The sequence below is a fragment of the Salvelinus alpinus genome, chromosome 26 (genome assembly GCF_045679555.1).
Source record: "Salvelinus alpinus chromosome 26, SLU_Salpinus.1, whole genome shotgun sequence".
NCBI lineage: Eukaryota > Metazoa > Chordata > Actinopteri > Salmoniformes > Salmonidae > Salvelinus > Salvelinus alpinus.
In genome coordinates this window covers 19,199,262-19,216,250 of record NC_092111.1, presented here as the reverse complement: position 1 = coordinate 19,216,250, position 16,989 = coordinate 19,199,262, and the positions used below count along the sequence as shown (strand labels likewise).

The 16,989-nt window shown below is 45.0% G+C and overlaps 1 protein-coding gene across 1 annotated transcript; it reads right to left on the bottom strand.

The window, feature by feature from the left end:
- Positions 1-13,983: 13,983 nt before the first annotated feature.
- On the bottom strand, positions 13,984-16,770 carry LOC139554871 (trophoblast glycoprotein-like). The gene is made up of 2 exons (XM_071368096.1): positions 15,744-16,770; positions 13,984-15,411 (listed from the first exon to the last, which is right to left on the bottom strand). Exons 1-2 carry the CDS (start codon positions 16,004-16,006, stop codon positions 14,523-14,525), a joined length of 1,152 nt encoding a protein of 383 aa, XP_071224197.1. The 5' UTR covers positions 16,007-16,770; the 3' UTR covers positions 13,984-14,522.
- Positions 16,771-16,989: the final 219 nt, after the last annotated feature.

The window sequence follows — 16,989 nt, the reverse complement described above, 5'->3', positions numbered from 1 at the left end:
ATTCAAACGGTTTTAGAAACTAGAGAGTGTTTTATATCCAATAGTAATAATAATATGCATATTGTACGAGCAAGAATTGAGTACGAGGCAGTTTAATTTGGGAACGATTTTTTACAAAGTGAGAACAGCGCCCCCCCCTATTGAGAAAAGGTTTTAACAGGAAAAATAGAAGAGTGGTGACTAACCTTTTCTGAGTGAAGATCACTTTCTCAGTCAAAATGCAAGCTGAGATCTACGGCTCAGATTTGTTTTAGCATGACTTAAAAAACATAAGCCTATACAACATGAACCAATTAAAACAGTACTGTAGCAATGAGGTTTGTGCAGTAAGCTATAGGCCCAATACATTATCACCGCATATTAGCTTTGCTTGAATTGCCCTGCATGGCAGTCCCGGGGATCTGCTCGGCAGTCTAGGGGCTACAGCACACGCGCAGTTTAGAGGGACCGTTGCCCATAACATGATGCAGCCACCACCATGCTTGAAAATATGGAGAGTGGTATTAATTAATGTGTTGTATTGGATTTGCCCCAAACATAACACTTTGTATTCAGGTTAAAAAGTTCATTGTTTTGTCCCATTTTTTGCAGAATTACTTTAGCGCCTTGTTGCAAACAGGACGCATGTTTCAAATATTTTTTTCTGTACAGGTTTCCTTCTTTTCACTCTGTCATTTAGTTTAGTACTGTATTGTGGAGTAACTACGATGTTGTTGATCCATCCTCAGTTTTCTCCTGTCACAGCCATTAAACTCTGTAACTGCTTTAAAGTCACCATTGGTCTCATGGTGAAATCCCTGAGCGGTTTCCTTCCTGTCCAGCAACTGAGTTAGGAAGGACACCTGTGTCTCACGTTCTGACCTTAGTTCCTTTTTTATGTCTTTATTTTAGTTTGGTCAGGGTGTGAGTTGGGGTGGGCATTCTATGTTGTTTTTTCTATGTTTTGTTCTGTGTGTATATTTCTATGTGTTTGGCCTAGTATGGTTCTCAATCAGAGGCAGGTGTCGATCGTTGTCTCTGATTGAGAATCATACTTAGGTAGCCTGTTTTCCCACTATGGGTTGTGGTTAGTTATTTTCTGTTTCAGTGTTTGCACCATACGGGACTGTGCGGGTTTTCATTTATTCTCTTGTTCTTTTTGTATTTTGTATTCATTCTCGATTAAACGATATTATGGATACGCACCACGCTGCATTTTGGTCCTCCTCTCCTTCCACCAACGAAAGCCGTTACAGAACTACCCACCAAAAAAGGACCAAGCAGCGTGGTAGCCAGGAGCAGAGGGTTCTGGACTCCTGGTCTTGGGAGGAGATACTAGACGGTAAGGGACCCTGGGCACAGGCTGGGGAATATCGCCGCCCCAAGGAAGAACTGGAGGCAGCAAAAGCTGAGCGGCGGTGGTATGAGGTAAGGCAGCGCAACAGGCACGAGAGGCAGACCCCCCCCCCAAAATTGGGGGAGATAGACACACGGGGAGATTGGCGGAGTCAGGTGTTAGACCTGAGCCAACCCCCCGTGCTTACCGGAAGAAGCGCAGTACTGGTCAGGCACCGTGTTATGCAGTCAAGCGCACGGTGTCGCCAGTATGCGCTCATAGCCCGGTGGGCTATAGGCCAGCCCCCCGCAAGTGCTATGCGAGTGTGGGCATCCAGCCAGGGCGTATTGTGCCGGCCCAGCGTGTTTGGTCTCCGGTACGCCATTTCGGCTGGGGTGGGGTGGGTATTCTATTTTGTTATTCTATGTTTTGTTCTGTGTGTTATATTTCTATGTGTTTGGCCTAGTATGGTTCTCAATCAGAGGCAGGTGTCGATCGTTGTCTCTGAATGAGAATTATACTTAGGTAGCCTGTTTTCCCACTATGGGTTGTGGGTAGTTAATTTCTGTGTCTGTGTTTCACCATACAGAACTGTTTCGGTTGTTTGTTCGAGTTTTTTGTTATTTTGTTCTGTGTTCATTGGATTTATTAAAAATCTAATTATGGACACTTACCACGCTGCACATTGGTCCGATATTTCCTACTCCTCCTCAGACGAAGAGAACCGTTACACTGTGTTGTTGTAGTGACTGGGTGTATTGATACACCATCCAAAGTGTAATTAATAACTTCACCATGCTTAAAGGGATATTTAATGTATTTTTTTTACACATCTACCAATACAGTAGGTGTCCTTCTTTGCGAGTTGAATAGTGTGTTTGAAATTCACTGTCCATGTATAGTTGAAGTCGGAAGTTAGGCTTAGACAAATACATTTAAACTCAGTTTTTCAGAATTCCTGACATTTAATCCTAGTAAAAATGTCCTGTTTTAGGTCAGTTTTGATCACCACTTTATTTTAAGAATGTGAAATGTCAGAATAATAGAAGAGGGAATGATGTCAACTTTGTGTATGTAAACTTCTGAACCACTGGAATGTGATACAGTGAATTATAAGTGAAATAATCTGTCTGTAAACAATAGTTGGAGAAATTACTTATGTTATGCACAAACTAGATGTCCTAACCGACTTGCCAAAACTATAGTTTGTTCACAAGAAATTTGTGAAGTGGTTGAAAAAGGAGTTTTAATGACTCCAACCTAATTGTATGTAAACTTCCGAATTCAACTGTAACTTATTATGTGACTTGTTAATCACATGTTTTACTCCTGAACTCATTTAGCGTTGCCTCAACAAAGGGGTTAGGGTTTCAGCTTTTCATTTTTAATTAATTTGTAAAAATTTCGAAAAACATCATTCAATTCAGGCTGTATGAATACTTTCTGAACGTACATTGTCTGTGCTCCAAGAGGACTAATGGCAGGAGTTTTTTCTCTAGATGATGAATTGCATAATGGCTTAGCGTTGGATTGCTCAAATCAATCGTTGGCTTGATTGTGTTTTACGACCAATTCATCTTCAGACTGTGTTCCTCCTTCCTGGAAAATGCCATATTTAAAAAGAGAAACCATATTTCTTAGGGAGAACAAACCCAACCAATCCTCCTCCTCCACCATATTGCTTTTATTTCCAATCCTCCACAGCAACACAATAGAAAGGACATGATCAGATCAAATGACACCAGACTCGACGGTCATGGTATGTAGGACAGAAAGCAAAAAGCCTGGTATGAATTGCGATGGCAGATCCTCTAATCTGTAAGGTAATTGGCAGAGATGAAGAGAGACGTATGGCCGTGTGTGCGTGCGTCAGTCCGTGCTTGTGTGTGTGGAGAGTTAGGAGGACAGAGAAGGAAAAACAGACTGTCTAAATAATAACTATAACAGAACATAACTTCTTACAAGCCACATGGACAGACAAACAAAGGGGCCGTCATACAAATACACACACGCGCACGCGCACACACACAAACTCACGGACGCACACACACACATGGACAGACACATATACACAGATGGACAGACACACACACACACACTTAGCTGGGAGAGGGCTATGCCCACAACAGAGCCTGAAGCTGGTCACGGCTGTGCTATGCTACAGAGGCCGTGAGGAGAAGGGCTGGAGAAGGATTTATAAGAGTCTGCAGAAATGGTGGTGCATTTACAGTTGTTGTCACTTCTCAGATCAATGACGGTGTTGTCATGACGTTGGCCTGGGGGTAGGTTTATGACAGTCATAAATACCTCTTTCCCCCTTTTTCCCTCTCCCTACTATAACTGATGTGACATAAGAAAACCCCTTTGTTAACAGAGATTCTGGGAACATCAGAAGTTGGGGGGAAATGAACTATATTCTGGTAATCTGACCAACTGAACATATGCGGTGGTACTTAAGGTATATTATGTCAGTTCGGTTGCCCTCTGACACATTCTCATCAATGACAGAATTACATAAACTCTACTGTGGAAAGTCTAAACGTCAGAGGTATCGGATTCACATGGAATTGTTGTTTAATTCAAATGTTTGAATATGAAATTATTTGTGAAGAGATTAAATGTAATTTTAGCTTCCAAATGAGAGATTTGGGTTTTCATAAGTTTGGGCTTCTGCTCAACCAGGGGCCCGCCCCTGTGAAGAGACATGGGTTATAAACTTTTCAGACACACCCCTCTCCCTCCACTATATAAGCCATTGACAAAAATATAACTTCCTGTTCCGGGTACATTAGGATGACGATCCGATGTCAGAATGGTTCAGATAATAACTACAGAACTAAGCCAACATCAGCATGGACTTTGGTTGCAAATGGTATGAACTTTGAACTCGTATTCACTACAGAAGTGATACCTCCTAGCCGTTGAGTTAGCAACAGCTGCTACAAACGCAGGTTAGGAAGGACATTCAGAGTATCCCGTCTACTACACATCGACGTTACTCCAACGTATCCAGTGACCACCAGAGACATTCTTCAAAGGACAGAGGACTCGGTTTGGCAAGACGGTCTTCCATCTACCACCAACCTACTGAAGCGCAGCTCAGAGTAAATATTTATTGCATTTTCCTTTTCTAGATGGGCGGTAATTTAGAATGCATCAGATACTGTATTTACGATAGTACAGCTTCGCCTCTGTCCCAGTCTCCCGCGCTTTCACTAAAACTCAGCCCCTTCCCTTTGTGTAACAAGCTGTCATATCTATTCCGCCCGCTAGGGACGTTTTCCTTTATGACGGCAATTTGTAATCAAGTTATGATTTAATTGTGTATGTGTGATTCTGTGTGATTAGTTAGGTATTTAGTAAATAAATAATTAAACCCAATTTTGTATTGCTGATTCAACTTGTTAGCCAGGATTCTTGCAGATAACCAAGGATTTACAACTTTCAGATGAGACTGAATAAAATGACGATTAATGTGACTGCTATGGATGTAAAATATTACTAAATCTTTAAGTGTTTATTCGGAAGATAACAGCTCTATAAATATTATTTCGTGGTGTCCCTCTCTAGTTAATTACATTTACATGATTAGTTCAATCAGGTAATATTAATTACGGAGAAATTATTTTATAGAATAGCATGTCATAGCAATTAATCTGGCATAGCCAAAGACACGACAGTGTGTTTGTGACGACTTCAGAGGGAAGCCACATCAGCGTGGTTGCATTATTTTACTTGACTCTTTCTCTCTCATTCAAATGACTGTTTTTGTTTTTACCAAATGCCTTTGTTTCTAATTCTATGAGAGCTCAATCCCCTAGTCGAACAATCTGTAGTGGATGGAAGTCTTGTGATACCAGAGGTGTTCTATTACTTTTGGGTAGATAGCACTATTATTATTACTCTTACTGGCTGCTTCACCTGACAGTTGTGGCTGTTTCACCTGAAAGTTGTGGCTGCTTCACCTGACAGTTGTGGCTGCTTCACCTGACAGTTGTGGCTGCTTCACCTGACAGTTGTGGCTGCTTCACCTGACAGTCGTGGCTGCTTCACCTGACAGTTGTGGCTGCTTCACCTGACAGTTGTCGCTGCTACACTGGCTCTGATGCTTGTCGGATGTGGCAGACTACAAAGGGAAACCCAGCCGCGAGCTGCCCAGTGACGCAAGCCTACGAGACGAGCTAAATGCCTTTTATGCATGCTTCGAGGCAAGCAACACTGAAGCATGCATGAAAGCACCAGCTATTCCGGATGACTGTGTGATCACGCTCTCCGTAGCTGATGTGAGCAAAACCTTTAAACAGGTCAACATTCACAAAGCCGCAGGGCCAGACGGATTACCAGGGCGTGTACTCAAAGCATGCGCTGACCCACTGGCAAGTGTCTTCACTCACATTTTCAACTTCTCCCTGACCGAGTCTTTAATACCAACATGTTTCAAACAGACCACCATAGTCCCTGTACCCGAGGAAGTGAAGGTAACCTGCCTAAATGATTACCGCACCGTTGCACTCATGTCGGTAGCAATGAAGTGCTTTGAAAGGCTGGTCATGGCTCACATCAACACCATCATGCCGGAAACCCTCGACACACTCCAATTTGCATACCGCCCCAAGAGATCCACAGATGACGGAATCTCAATCGCACTCCACACTGCCCTTTCCCACCTGGACAAAAAGGAACACCTATGTAAGAATGCTGTTCATTGACTACAGCTCAGCATTCAACACCACAGTGCCCTCAAAGCTCATCAGTAAGCTAAGGACCCGATGAGACAGCTTCTACCCCCAAGCCATAAGACTGCTGAACAATTAATCACCTGGACCACCTGGACAATTTACATTGACCCCGCCGTTTATCCAGACCCTTCTTTGGAGAGAGGAGATCTGAACGCTTCAGCAACAACCAGAGCTTGTGTGTGTGCGTGCCTGTGCGTGTGTGTATAAGACTTTGTTTACACAGCCACCCTAACAACACACATTTGATTTTCTTTCTATATCCAATGTTTTTTCTGAGTGTCCACACTCGGTTTTACATGTGCCCAATATCAGATTTGCGCATTAACTAACACTGAAGAAGCACACAGTTGCAATTCTCATTTCCTGTCACAGTTCCTTTACATTTTGAGGTGGTTGTCATGGCAATGGCAGGTCATGTGCAAAAAAAACTATTTCAGAAACAAAGAAATCTGATTTGAGCATCCAGACAGAAGTTGCATATGGAGGATCAGGTTTGTATCAGGATTCAGATCCACATATGGATGTGGTATAAATCTGAAGTTAAACAATCAGATTCCATGTGTTTTATTTGTTGCTGTTTACACATTAGCGATAGATATCAGATATGCAAATAATTGGCAAAAAGATCTGAATTGTTCTGCCTGTGTGTACGCAGCCTTTGTGTGTGCTGATACAGCAGGCCCTTCTGAAAGTGATGAGTGGGAGGCCGCCTTGCTTTAATGGGTGTATTGCTTCAGCTGTAAAAACTTCTCTCCCACCTCTCCCTGCTCTTCCACCCTCTGGCAAACACTACTAGCTGCCATTGATCAAGTGAGCACCAGAACAATAGATGGGCCAATCCCTCTGTGGTTCTGTAGCTGTCTATTGTCTCAGGATTGACATGCTGGACAGGAGACACTAGTGTGCATGGTCCAAGATCTGTTTGTATGTATAGCCAACTCCTATTATTGTTGCACCAGGCTATATAGATACAGATACGGCTGGGTAAATATGATATGTCCATGGAGGGATGGTTAAATGGGTAGAGGAGCTTGCTCTTCAATTTCAATCAATTGGTGGAACCATGGCCGTGGACATACTGTGATACAGTGGGGAGAACAAGTATTTGATACACTGCCGATTTTGCAGGTTTTCCTACTTACAAAGCATGTAGAGGTCTGTAATTTTTATCATAGGTACACTTCAACTGTGAGAGACAGAATCTAAAACAAAAATCCAGAAAATCACATTGTATGATTTTTAAGTAATTCATTTGCATTTTATTGCATGACATAAGTATTTGATCACCTACCAACCAGTAAGAATTCCGGCTCTCACAGACCTGTTAGTTTTTCTTTAAGAAGCCCTCCTGTTCTCCACTCATTACCTGTATTAACTGCACCTGTTTGAACTCGTTACCTGTATAAAAGACACCTGTCCACACACTATCAAACAGACTCCAACCTCTCCACAATGGCCAAGACCAGAGAGCTGTGTAAGGACATCAGGGATAAAATTGTAGACCTGCACAAGGCTGGGATGGGCTACAGGACAATAGGCAAGCAGCTTGGTGAGAAGGCAACAACTGTTGGCGCAATTATTAGAAAATAGAAGAAAATAGAAGAAGTTCAAGATGATGGTCAATCACCCTCGGTCTGGGGCTCCATGCAAGATCTCACCTCGTGGGGCATCAATGATCATGAGGAAGGTGAGGGATCAGCCCAGAACTACACGGCAGGACCTGGTCAATGACCTGAAGAGAGCTGGGACCACAGTCTCAAAGAAAACCATTAGTAACACACTACGCCGTCATGGATTAAAATCCTGCAGCGCACACAAGGTCCCCCTGCTCAAGCAGGCGCATGTCCAGGCCCGTCTGAAGTTTGCCAATGACCATCTGGATGATCCAGAGGAGGAATGGGAGAAGGTCATGTGGTCTGATGATTCAAAAATAGAGCTTTTTGGTCTAAACTCCACTCGCCGTGTTTGGAGGAAGAAGAAGGATGAGTACAACCCCAAGAACACCATCCCAACCGTGAAGCATGGAGGTGGAAACATCATTCTTTGGGGATGCTTTTCTGCAAAGGGGACAGGACGACTGCACCGTATTGAGGGGAGGATGGATGGGGCCATGTATTGCGAGATCTTAGCCAACAACCTCCTTCCCTCAGTAAGAGCATTGATGATGGGTCGTGGCTGGGTCTTCCAGCATGACAACGACCCGAAACACACAGCCAGGGCAACTAAGGAGTGGCTCCGTAAGAAGTATCTCAAGGTCCTGGAGTGGCCTAGCCAGTCTCCAGACCTGAACCCAATAGAAAATCTTTGGAGGGAGCTGAAAGTCCGTATTGCCCAGCGACAGCCCCGAAACCTGAAGGATCTGGAGAAGGTCTGTATGGAGGATTGGGCCAAAATCCCTGCTGCAGTGTGTGCAAACCTGGTCAAGAACTACAGGAAACGTATGATCTCTGTAATTGCAAACAAAGGATTCTGTACCAAATATTAAGTTCTGCTTTTCTGATGTATCAAATACTTATGTCATGCAATAAAATGCTAATTAATTACTTAAAAATCCTACAATGTGATTTTCGGGATTTTTGTTTTAGATTCCGTCTCTCACAGTTGAAGTGTACCTATGATAAAAATTACAGACCTCTACATGCTTTTTAAGTAGGAAAATCTGCAAAATCGGCAGTGTATCAAATACTTGTTCTCCCCACTGTATATATGAGAGCCACCAAATGTAAAGTACGGGATTTTTACAGTAACATATTGTATGTTATTGGTATGGTCATTCTAACTGATTGTGGTTCCGTCGAGGTGCTGGTCATGTAAGGGGGGGGGGGGGGGTGTTCGCTACAAAGGTGTCAGACTTGGTCCACTTCTGGGCAGAGACCAGGGGCTACAGATCTTTCACAGTGTGTCACACAGAGAGAGAGAGAGAGAGACAGAGAGAGAGAGAGAAAATGGAAGAAAAGGTGAACAGACGGGTAGAGAATGAGGAAGAAAGAAAGAGAGTTAGGAGGGAGGGAGGAAGAGAGAAAGAGAGTTAGGAGGGAGGGAGGAAGAGAGAGAGAGAGTTAGGAGGGAGGGAGGAAGAGAGAAAGAGAGTTAGGAGGGAGGGAGGAAGAGAGAGAGAGAGTTAGGAGGGAGGGAGGAAGAGAGACAGAAAGTTGCTCCTCCTCCAGAGCTCTGTCTGTCTGTTTGCCATACCATAGCCTGCAGCCAAGTGGATGCCACTTTGTCTTTGTCATCATGCCGCTGACTGTTGTGGTCTTTTTTTTTTTACATGTTCAATTTCTCACAGATGTGGGATTCACTTTTAAGCCATATTCTCTATCATGGCGATTAAACCCAGTTAATGGCGCCAAGATGTTCCCCAAATGAAAGGGCTCATATAAGTGGCTAATTGCCTGAGAGGAAGGTTTTCAGAAGTAACTTAGAACCATCAAAATACTTCTTTCCCTTCTTTCTCTCTCTATTTAATAGCCAAACTGCATAGCAGAGATTAGTGAATATAATAAAATATGAAAGTTGCCTCTTCAAAAGCTGCCCAGTGGTCTTGCAAAACTTTTGTACCATTCAAGAAGTAGAAAAAAAACAGTTTGTTGCTGGAATAGGAAAAGAATAAATGAAAATCCAATTATAAACCAGGGATTGTCTCTCTGAAACAGCAACTGCCATGTGGGAGAGAGACATAGCAGTTTTTGATTGCCACATTCAGTGGTGTAATTGTGGCAATCATCTCTATGTGGGGATGTAAACATGATTTTTCATCATCATACAACACAAAACAACAACAAAACAACAGCAATTCATTTGTTTAACTTGTATAGTGGTTTTAACTAGCTAGCCTGTGTTCCTCTGGTGCAGAGGACGCCATGGAGAGAGACAGGGCCAGTTTATATTAAATATATTTCTCTCTTTATCTCTTTCTCTTCTCTCTCTCTCTCGCACACACTCTCTCTAGCTATCTAACACTCTCTCTGCTCTTCCTTCCCTGCCGTGACAACTTTGCAGCCCAACCTATTGAAAAGTGACACCATTGATTTTTCAGACCTCATGAGTATGTTAATCGAACCCAGTCACAGATCCACCCAGTAATAACCTGAGGAGCAAGTAATGACCAACAGTCACCAATCTCTGTTCAGTCCTTCTGTCTTAGTCCCAAATTGCACCCTATTTGCTTTATAGTGCACTACTAAATTGCTTTGCTCGTCGTGACACATTGCATAAAGGCAAAAGGAAATAGGCCTACTTCTCATGGATTTCCTTCCCAGTGGCCGTTATTAAGAATGATGACACTTCACTGATAATGGCTGCTGCATCAGATTGCCAAAATGGCACCCTATTCCCTATATAGTGCACTGTCCCTCGTTCAATGTAGTGCACTATATAGGGAATAGGCGTCAAAAGTAGTGTACTATAGGGAATAGGGTGCCACTTCAGACACACACTAGTCATGATGGGGGGAGGAGCTAGCTACTATCACGTCACAAGGCATCTCAGCATCTCTCCTCTTCCATCCCTCTCTCTCTCTCTCTCTCTCTCTCTCTCTCTCTCTCTCTCTCTCTCAACAATGCAATTAGTGGTGGCGCTTTGCTCGTAGTTAGGTCTTTCTCTGTGACACGTCCTACATCACCACGGCCACATAGGGATTGAGTCAGCTTTTCTGCAAGAGGATAATGAGGAACAATACGGCGATGGGGGCCGGTTGAGTCAGAGTAATGAGAGAGTCAAACTCTGTTCAATTCAACCATAGCAGAGTAGAGCACCTTCCTGTTTTATGAAGTTATTGTGTCTGTTTGAAATGATACCCTAACTCCTATATAGTGCACTACATTTAACCAGGGCTATGGTCAAAAGTAGTACACTATATAGAAAATAGGGTGCATTTCAGACCAAGCCATTGTGTTTTGTTCTATTCTCTCTACCAGCAGCAAACCACAGCAAAACCAAGCTGACACAGGCTTTTATTCAAATATATATAAAAAGATAAACCTCATTCAAATATGCTTTTAGAATTTCAAGATTGGTTAAAAGGATTCTACACAATGTCCAGGCTTTATATTCAACTAAAAAAACATGCAATAAAAAATGTAAACTTCAAATGGGGACATAAATAAGAAATGTGTTCTCCGTTGCTTTGTTCTCCCTCTCTAGTTTTCACACACCAGACTAAACATTAGCTAAACAATTACCAAGTGGAGGTTTCTCACTGTGACTTTAGACATCATGACAGAAACATCACAGATCACGACAAGGAGCACATCTCAAAGAGAACCCCCTTCATATGTACGCCCAACACATCCCATTTAGGTCAACTATCACTTCACAAATTGGTTAAAAAAACACAGATAACAGTAGAGGAATGAATTATAATTGAAGTTTATAACAAATACTATAAACTGGGTGGTTTGAGCCCTGAATTTGGATTGGCTGAAAGCCATGGTATATCAGACCGTATACCACGGGTTTGACAAAACATTTTGTTTTACTGCTCTATTTATGTTGGTAACAAGTTTATAATAGCAATAAGGCTCCTCCGGGGTTTGTGCTATATGGCCAATATACCACTGCTAATTTATATTTGTTGCGTTGTGCCTAAGACCAACCCTTAGTCGTGGTATATTGGCCATATACCACAACTCCTCTGGCCTTATTGCTTAAGTATATTTCTGTTGTAAGAAGGAAGGCAACAACAGTTCCTTCACTGCACTGGTTAATAAGAGCAGAGCAGGCCTCGACCTCTGAATGAAACTGCTGCTGTCTGCTCTGTTGCTGGCATTCCAGACTCATCTGTATCCTATCACTGAAAAGTCCCCTGAACAGAAACAGCTTCAGCTCCACCCAGGCTTTCCTTCCTTTAGGGAACGGCTGTTGTCTTCGAGGAGGAGGGCTCGCTTTTGGCTCAGCCCCATGCACCCCCAGCCCCTGCTTCAGCCTCAGCCTCAGTCCTATAGCCCCTGCTTCAGCCCTATAGCCCCAGCCTCAGTCCTATAGCCCCAGCCTCAGTCCTATAGCCTCAGCCTCATAGCCCCAGCTCCAGTTCTATAGCCCCAGGCTCGTCCTGGTTCTCATCATCTTGACAATAAAACTAGAGAACTTAAAACAAAGCACATTTTCATGAAAGAGGGACTGGAGATTTCCGTTGCCCCAGCCTCAGCCCTATAGCCCCAGCATCAGCCCTATAGCCCCAGCCTCATAGCCCCAACCTCAGCTCCAGTTCTATAGCCCCAGGCTCGTCCTGGTTCTCATCATCTTGACAATAAAACTAGAGAACTTAAAACAAAGCACATTTTCATGAAAGAGGGACTGGAGATTTCCGTTGCCCCAGCCTCAGCCCTATAGCCCCAGCATCAGCCCTATAGCCCCAGCCTCAGCCCTATAGCCCCTGCTTCAGCCCTATAGCCCCAGCCTCAGTCCTATAGCCCCTGCTTCAGCCCTATAGCCCCAGCCTCAGTCCTATAGCCCCTGCTTCAGCCCTATAGCCCCAGCCTCAGCCCTATAGCCCCTGCTTCAGCCCTATAGCCCCTGCCTCAGCCCTATAGCCCCTGCTTCAGCCCTATAGCCCCAGCCTCAGTCCTATAGCCCCTGCTTCAGCCCTATAGCCCCAGCCTCAGCCCTATAGCCCCTGCTTCAGCCCTATAGCCCCAGCCTCAGTCCTATAGCCCCTGCTTCAGCCCTATAGCCCCAGCCTCAGCCCTATAGCCCCTGCTTCAGCCCTATAGCCCCAGCCTCAGTCCTATAGCCCCTGCTTCAGCCCTATAGCCTCAGCCTCAGTCCTATAGCCCCTGCTTCAGCCCTATAGCCCCAGCCTCATAGCCCCAGCTCCAGTTCTATAGCCCCAGCCTCAGTCCTATAGCCCCTGCTTCAGCCCTATAGCCCCAGCCTCAGTCCTATAGCCCCAGCCTCAGTCCTATAGCCCCTGCTTCAGCCCTATAGCCTCAGCCTCATAGCCCCAGCTCCAGTTCTATAGCCCCAGGCTCGTCCTGGTTCTCATCATCTTGACAATAAAACTAGAGAACTTAAAACAAAGCACATTTTCATGAAAGAGGGACTGGAGATTTCCGTTGCCCCAGCCTCAGCCCTATAGCCCCAGCATCAGCCCTATAGCCCCAGCCTCATAGCCCCAGCCTCAGCTCCAGTTCTATAGCCCCAGGCTCGTCCTGGTTCTCATCATCTTGACAATAAAACTAGAGAACTTAAAACAAAGCACATTTTCATGAAAGAGGGACTGGAGATTTCCGTTGCTGTATGACTGTGGCTGTGCAGTGTGAACTGAATGAACAATCCTCCTTTTTCCACTCATCTCATCTCTGTGAAGAGAGAGAGAGAGAGAGAGAGAGAGAGAGGTGGTGGAGAGAGGTAGAGAGAGGTAGAGAGAGAGAGAGAGAGAGAGGTAGAGAGAGAGAGAGAGAGAGAGAGAGAGAGAGAGAGAGAGAGAGAGAGAGAGAGAGAGAGAGAGAGAGAGAGAGAGAGAGAGAGAGAGAGAGAGAGAGAGAGAGAGAGAGAGAGAGAGAGAGAGAGAGAGAGAGAGAGAGAGAGAGAGAGAGAGAGAGTTGATTTTAGGAGAGCTAAGAGGAGAGGTTCTCCTTCCTTTGGAATGCTATGGAGACTAATCTGCTGGGATTCCATTCAGGCACCCTGGGGCAGAGGGACAGAAGACCAAAGAACTGCTCCTCAGTCCTGGGGTGAGCTGGCCCTCAAAGCTCAATGAGAGATTGTCTGTGTCCCAATGGTACCCTATTCCTTTTATAAGTGCACTACTTTTGACCAGGGCCCATACAGGAAATATGGAGCAATTTCAAGTTTCACAGGGGTTGGTGTCACACAACCTGCATCTTATGGGCTGATTAACTTGGCTTTACTTGAGCTTGGTAGAGATAGTATATACATTTACAAGATCTCTCCTCAAAGAACAACATTCAAGTGAAGTCATAGCAGGTGAAATGTATAAGAACAGTCTTCAGTTTTATTACTTCAGCTTCATGAATTAAGTATATTCATCCATATCTGTTCTCAGTTCCAAGAATCAAAACATACATAAATGATACTGTCCAATTGTCGTTTCACATGACACTTCACTCTAGGACAGACAGAGAAGCACCTCTTTTAAGAGGGGGAAATCTATGTAGAAGAACAGTCAGTCAGTCCCCCATCCATATACCAGTTCTCTTTCACAGTCCATGCCCCTTTATTTGTTAGCCAGGGGTAATCCCTAGTCTCAGACGATGTGTGGACTAAAAGGGAGGACTGGTTGAGAAGGAATACAGATCAGACAGACGGTGCATGCTTTAATCATGGACATAGCTACTGGGAAAACAATAGCAATGCCCAGTTATATACTTACTGTATGTTTATATTTACAGACAATTCATATGTACAGTTTTTACATTATCTTCTCTATAAATGCAATAGAAAAAAAGTCCAATGTTTTCAATTATGAAAGAAGGATCATTGGAAGCCCCTTGAGTGTCTTGATATCATCAAATGTCTGCTGTGGTGGAGACCTGAGAGAGCCTGGGGTCGGAATCGAGCTCGTAGCGGTAGTGGTATCCCTCCAACACCTCTGTGCATGCTTCCCGCATGTCATTGATCCTCTTCTTGATGCCCTGCCGGTTGAGGTAGAGGACCAAGAGGAAGACGAGTCCCACGAAGCCCAGGACGATCCCCAGGAACACGTAGGAAGTCTGGAGGGCCAGGTCCGCCCCCTCATCCACCCTTTGGCACCCCAGCGCCACCCTGTCCCCGCCCACCCCAGCCTGTCCAGCCACCCCAGCCGCCAGCCTCAGCAGAGAGATGTTCCTCATGCCTGGGGGGAAGGCACACACCAGGCTCTCTGCGTCCCCCACATGTCCCTGGGAGGAGTTGAGCCAGGCAGCGAAGGGCTCCATGCCACAGATACAGGTCCAGGGGTTCTCCCCTAGAATGAGTCTCGCCCCGGGACACAGCGAGTCAAGCTCAGCCAGGCCTTCCTCCTGGATGGTCCGCAGAGCGTTGAAGGTCAGATCCAGCTGCTCCAGAGAGTCCAGCCCAGAGAAGGTGCCATTGTGGAGGGCCACCAGGGAGTTGTTGGCCAGGATGAGCCTCCGCAGACCCCCCATGTAGGAGAAGGTGTGAGAGGGCAGGTAGATCAGGCTGTTCCCTGACAGGTCCAGGGTCCGGATCTCCCCCAGGGTGGACCAGCGAAGAGACACAGCCAGGTCCATGACAGAGGAGTGGTTGTAGAGAGCTCGGCTGAGGTTGAGCTCCCTGAGGGTGTGGCCCGGAACAGTGAAGGCCTCTGGGTTGATCACAGTCAGCTGGTTGGAGCTCAGGTCCAGAGAGCGGAGGGAACGCAGTCCGGAAAACGTCTGAGACTCTACCTCTGTTATCCTGCAGGGAGGGAGGGTCAGTGGGAGCAGAGGACGTATAGTCACTCATGGTCTATAATAACAGTAATAACACAATAGTAGGCACATGGTTGATTCAAGACTACCCAACACAACAGGACACTACTCATCAAATGTTTCATGCTAAGACACATTCAAAAGTGTGAGAAAATTCAAATATAAAAAAATCTATATAGACAAACTCTGACGTGTTTGCTATAATAACACAGTGATATTTCAAATCATGAGGGAAATATAAACTTGTGAAAGTGAGTCTAATAAAAGTAGTCCAAACTACAAAAGTCTTATTTTTGGGGGGTGCAATCTTTATCTTACCTGTTGTTACTCAGTGACAACGTGGTTAAATTGTCCAGCCCTTTGAACGATTCTGGTCCAATTCTGCTTATCTGATTTCCCGTTATAAACAGATTCCTCGTGTACCCTGGTATCCCGGACGGGACACTCCGCAAATATTTGGAAACACACTTGACGGTGTGCGCGGCTTCTGAGCATTCGCAACGGAGAGGGCATCCGGACGCGCGCCCAGAGATTGAACAGAGCAGCGCAAAGAAAACAATTAGTGGTGCCAAAACCGGCATTTTTTACAAATATGCTATGTGAAACCAGAACAGTGATATAGTTTTTATTCATTCAAAACAAAAAACTCTACAGAGCGACACTCACGGAAATGGACTTGATTGCCATTTCAAACGAAGAACAAACTCGCCCGTATTGCCTACTTTTCTAAGCGTGACAAAAGTGATGCATATGCTTTAGGCTACAGAGCATTGACTGCGCACACCAGCTATATACAAATATATGAATCCTACTGCCGATGAGAGTGATACGTGGAGAGAGTCCTGTCGTACACTGTTCAGATTGTCCTCAGCATCTCCTTGATCCGTTCTGTATTACAAGTACTGGCTGGATGTTCAACTTTTTACCATTTCTGAAGCCCACGTGTGACTGAGAGGCAGTGTCTGATTTCTATGACAAAAAGGGATCTCGCTGTCGGGGTTGTTTGATCCCAGCGGATGCAAGCGGGGCGCAGCTCCACTCAAACAATGAAATTAAAGCACCATCGCGTCGTAGGCTACGATCAGCGGGGAGGGGCTTTCCAGCTTTCCACTCACCCTGTCCAGAGCCTTTCTGCTCTCCCACTCTAACAAGAAGGGTGAAATTACTGCCCGCAATTGGGGCGTTCCTGCATATTGTCACTCCCCTCCACTCAAACAGGAGTAATACAGGCCTAGTTCACTAATTTGGTCGGGAAATGAAAATATTCTAAAAATATATTGTTATAATATGATTGTGATTTATCAGGGGGTGCTCCCTACTTCCTGCGGCTAATAATAATATTGGATGCCAGCCACCGACAAAATCCCACAGAAGGGGCGGGGTGACAACAACTAGCTAACCGTACACTAGTACGGTGTCCTTCGCCCCCGAAGTACTGCTAGCGGGAGGCAGTTCTGTTAACGACGGTGAGGGCATGCGGGAGCATAGTAAACTGGCTTCCAGTGTCGCTTCTGCTAGCTAGTAAGGATGAATCCGTTAGGGTGGGTGGCGAAAAAAACTCAGA

Bases quoted from the DNA above. Each gene is read 5' to 3' on its own strand.
- LOC139554871 (XM_071368096.1), bottom strand. From the start codon at position 16,006: ATGCCGGTTTTGGCACCACTAATTGTTTTCTTTGCGCTGCTCTGTTCA. The intron at 15,412-15,743 runs GTAAGATAAAGA...CCCTCCCTGCAG, and splicing joins TTGTCACTGAGTAACAACAG to GATAACAGAGGTAGAGTCTC.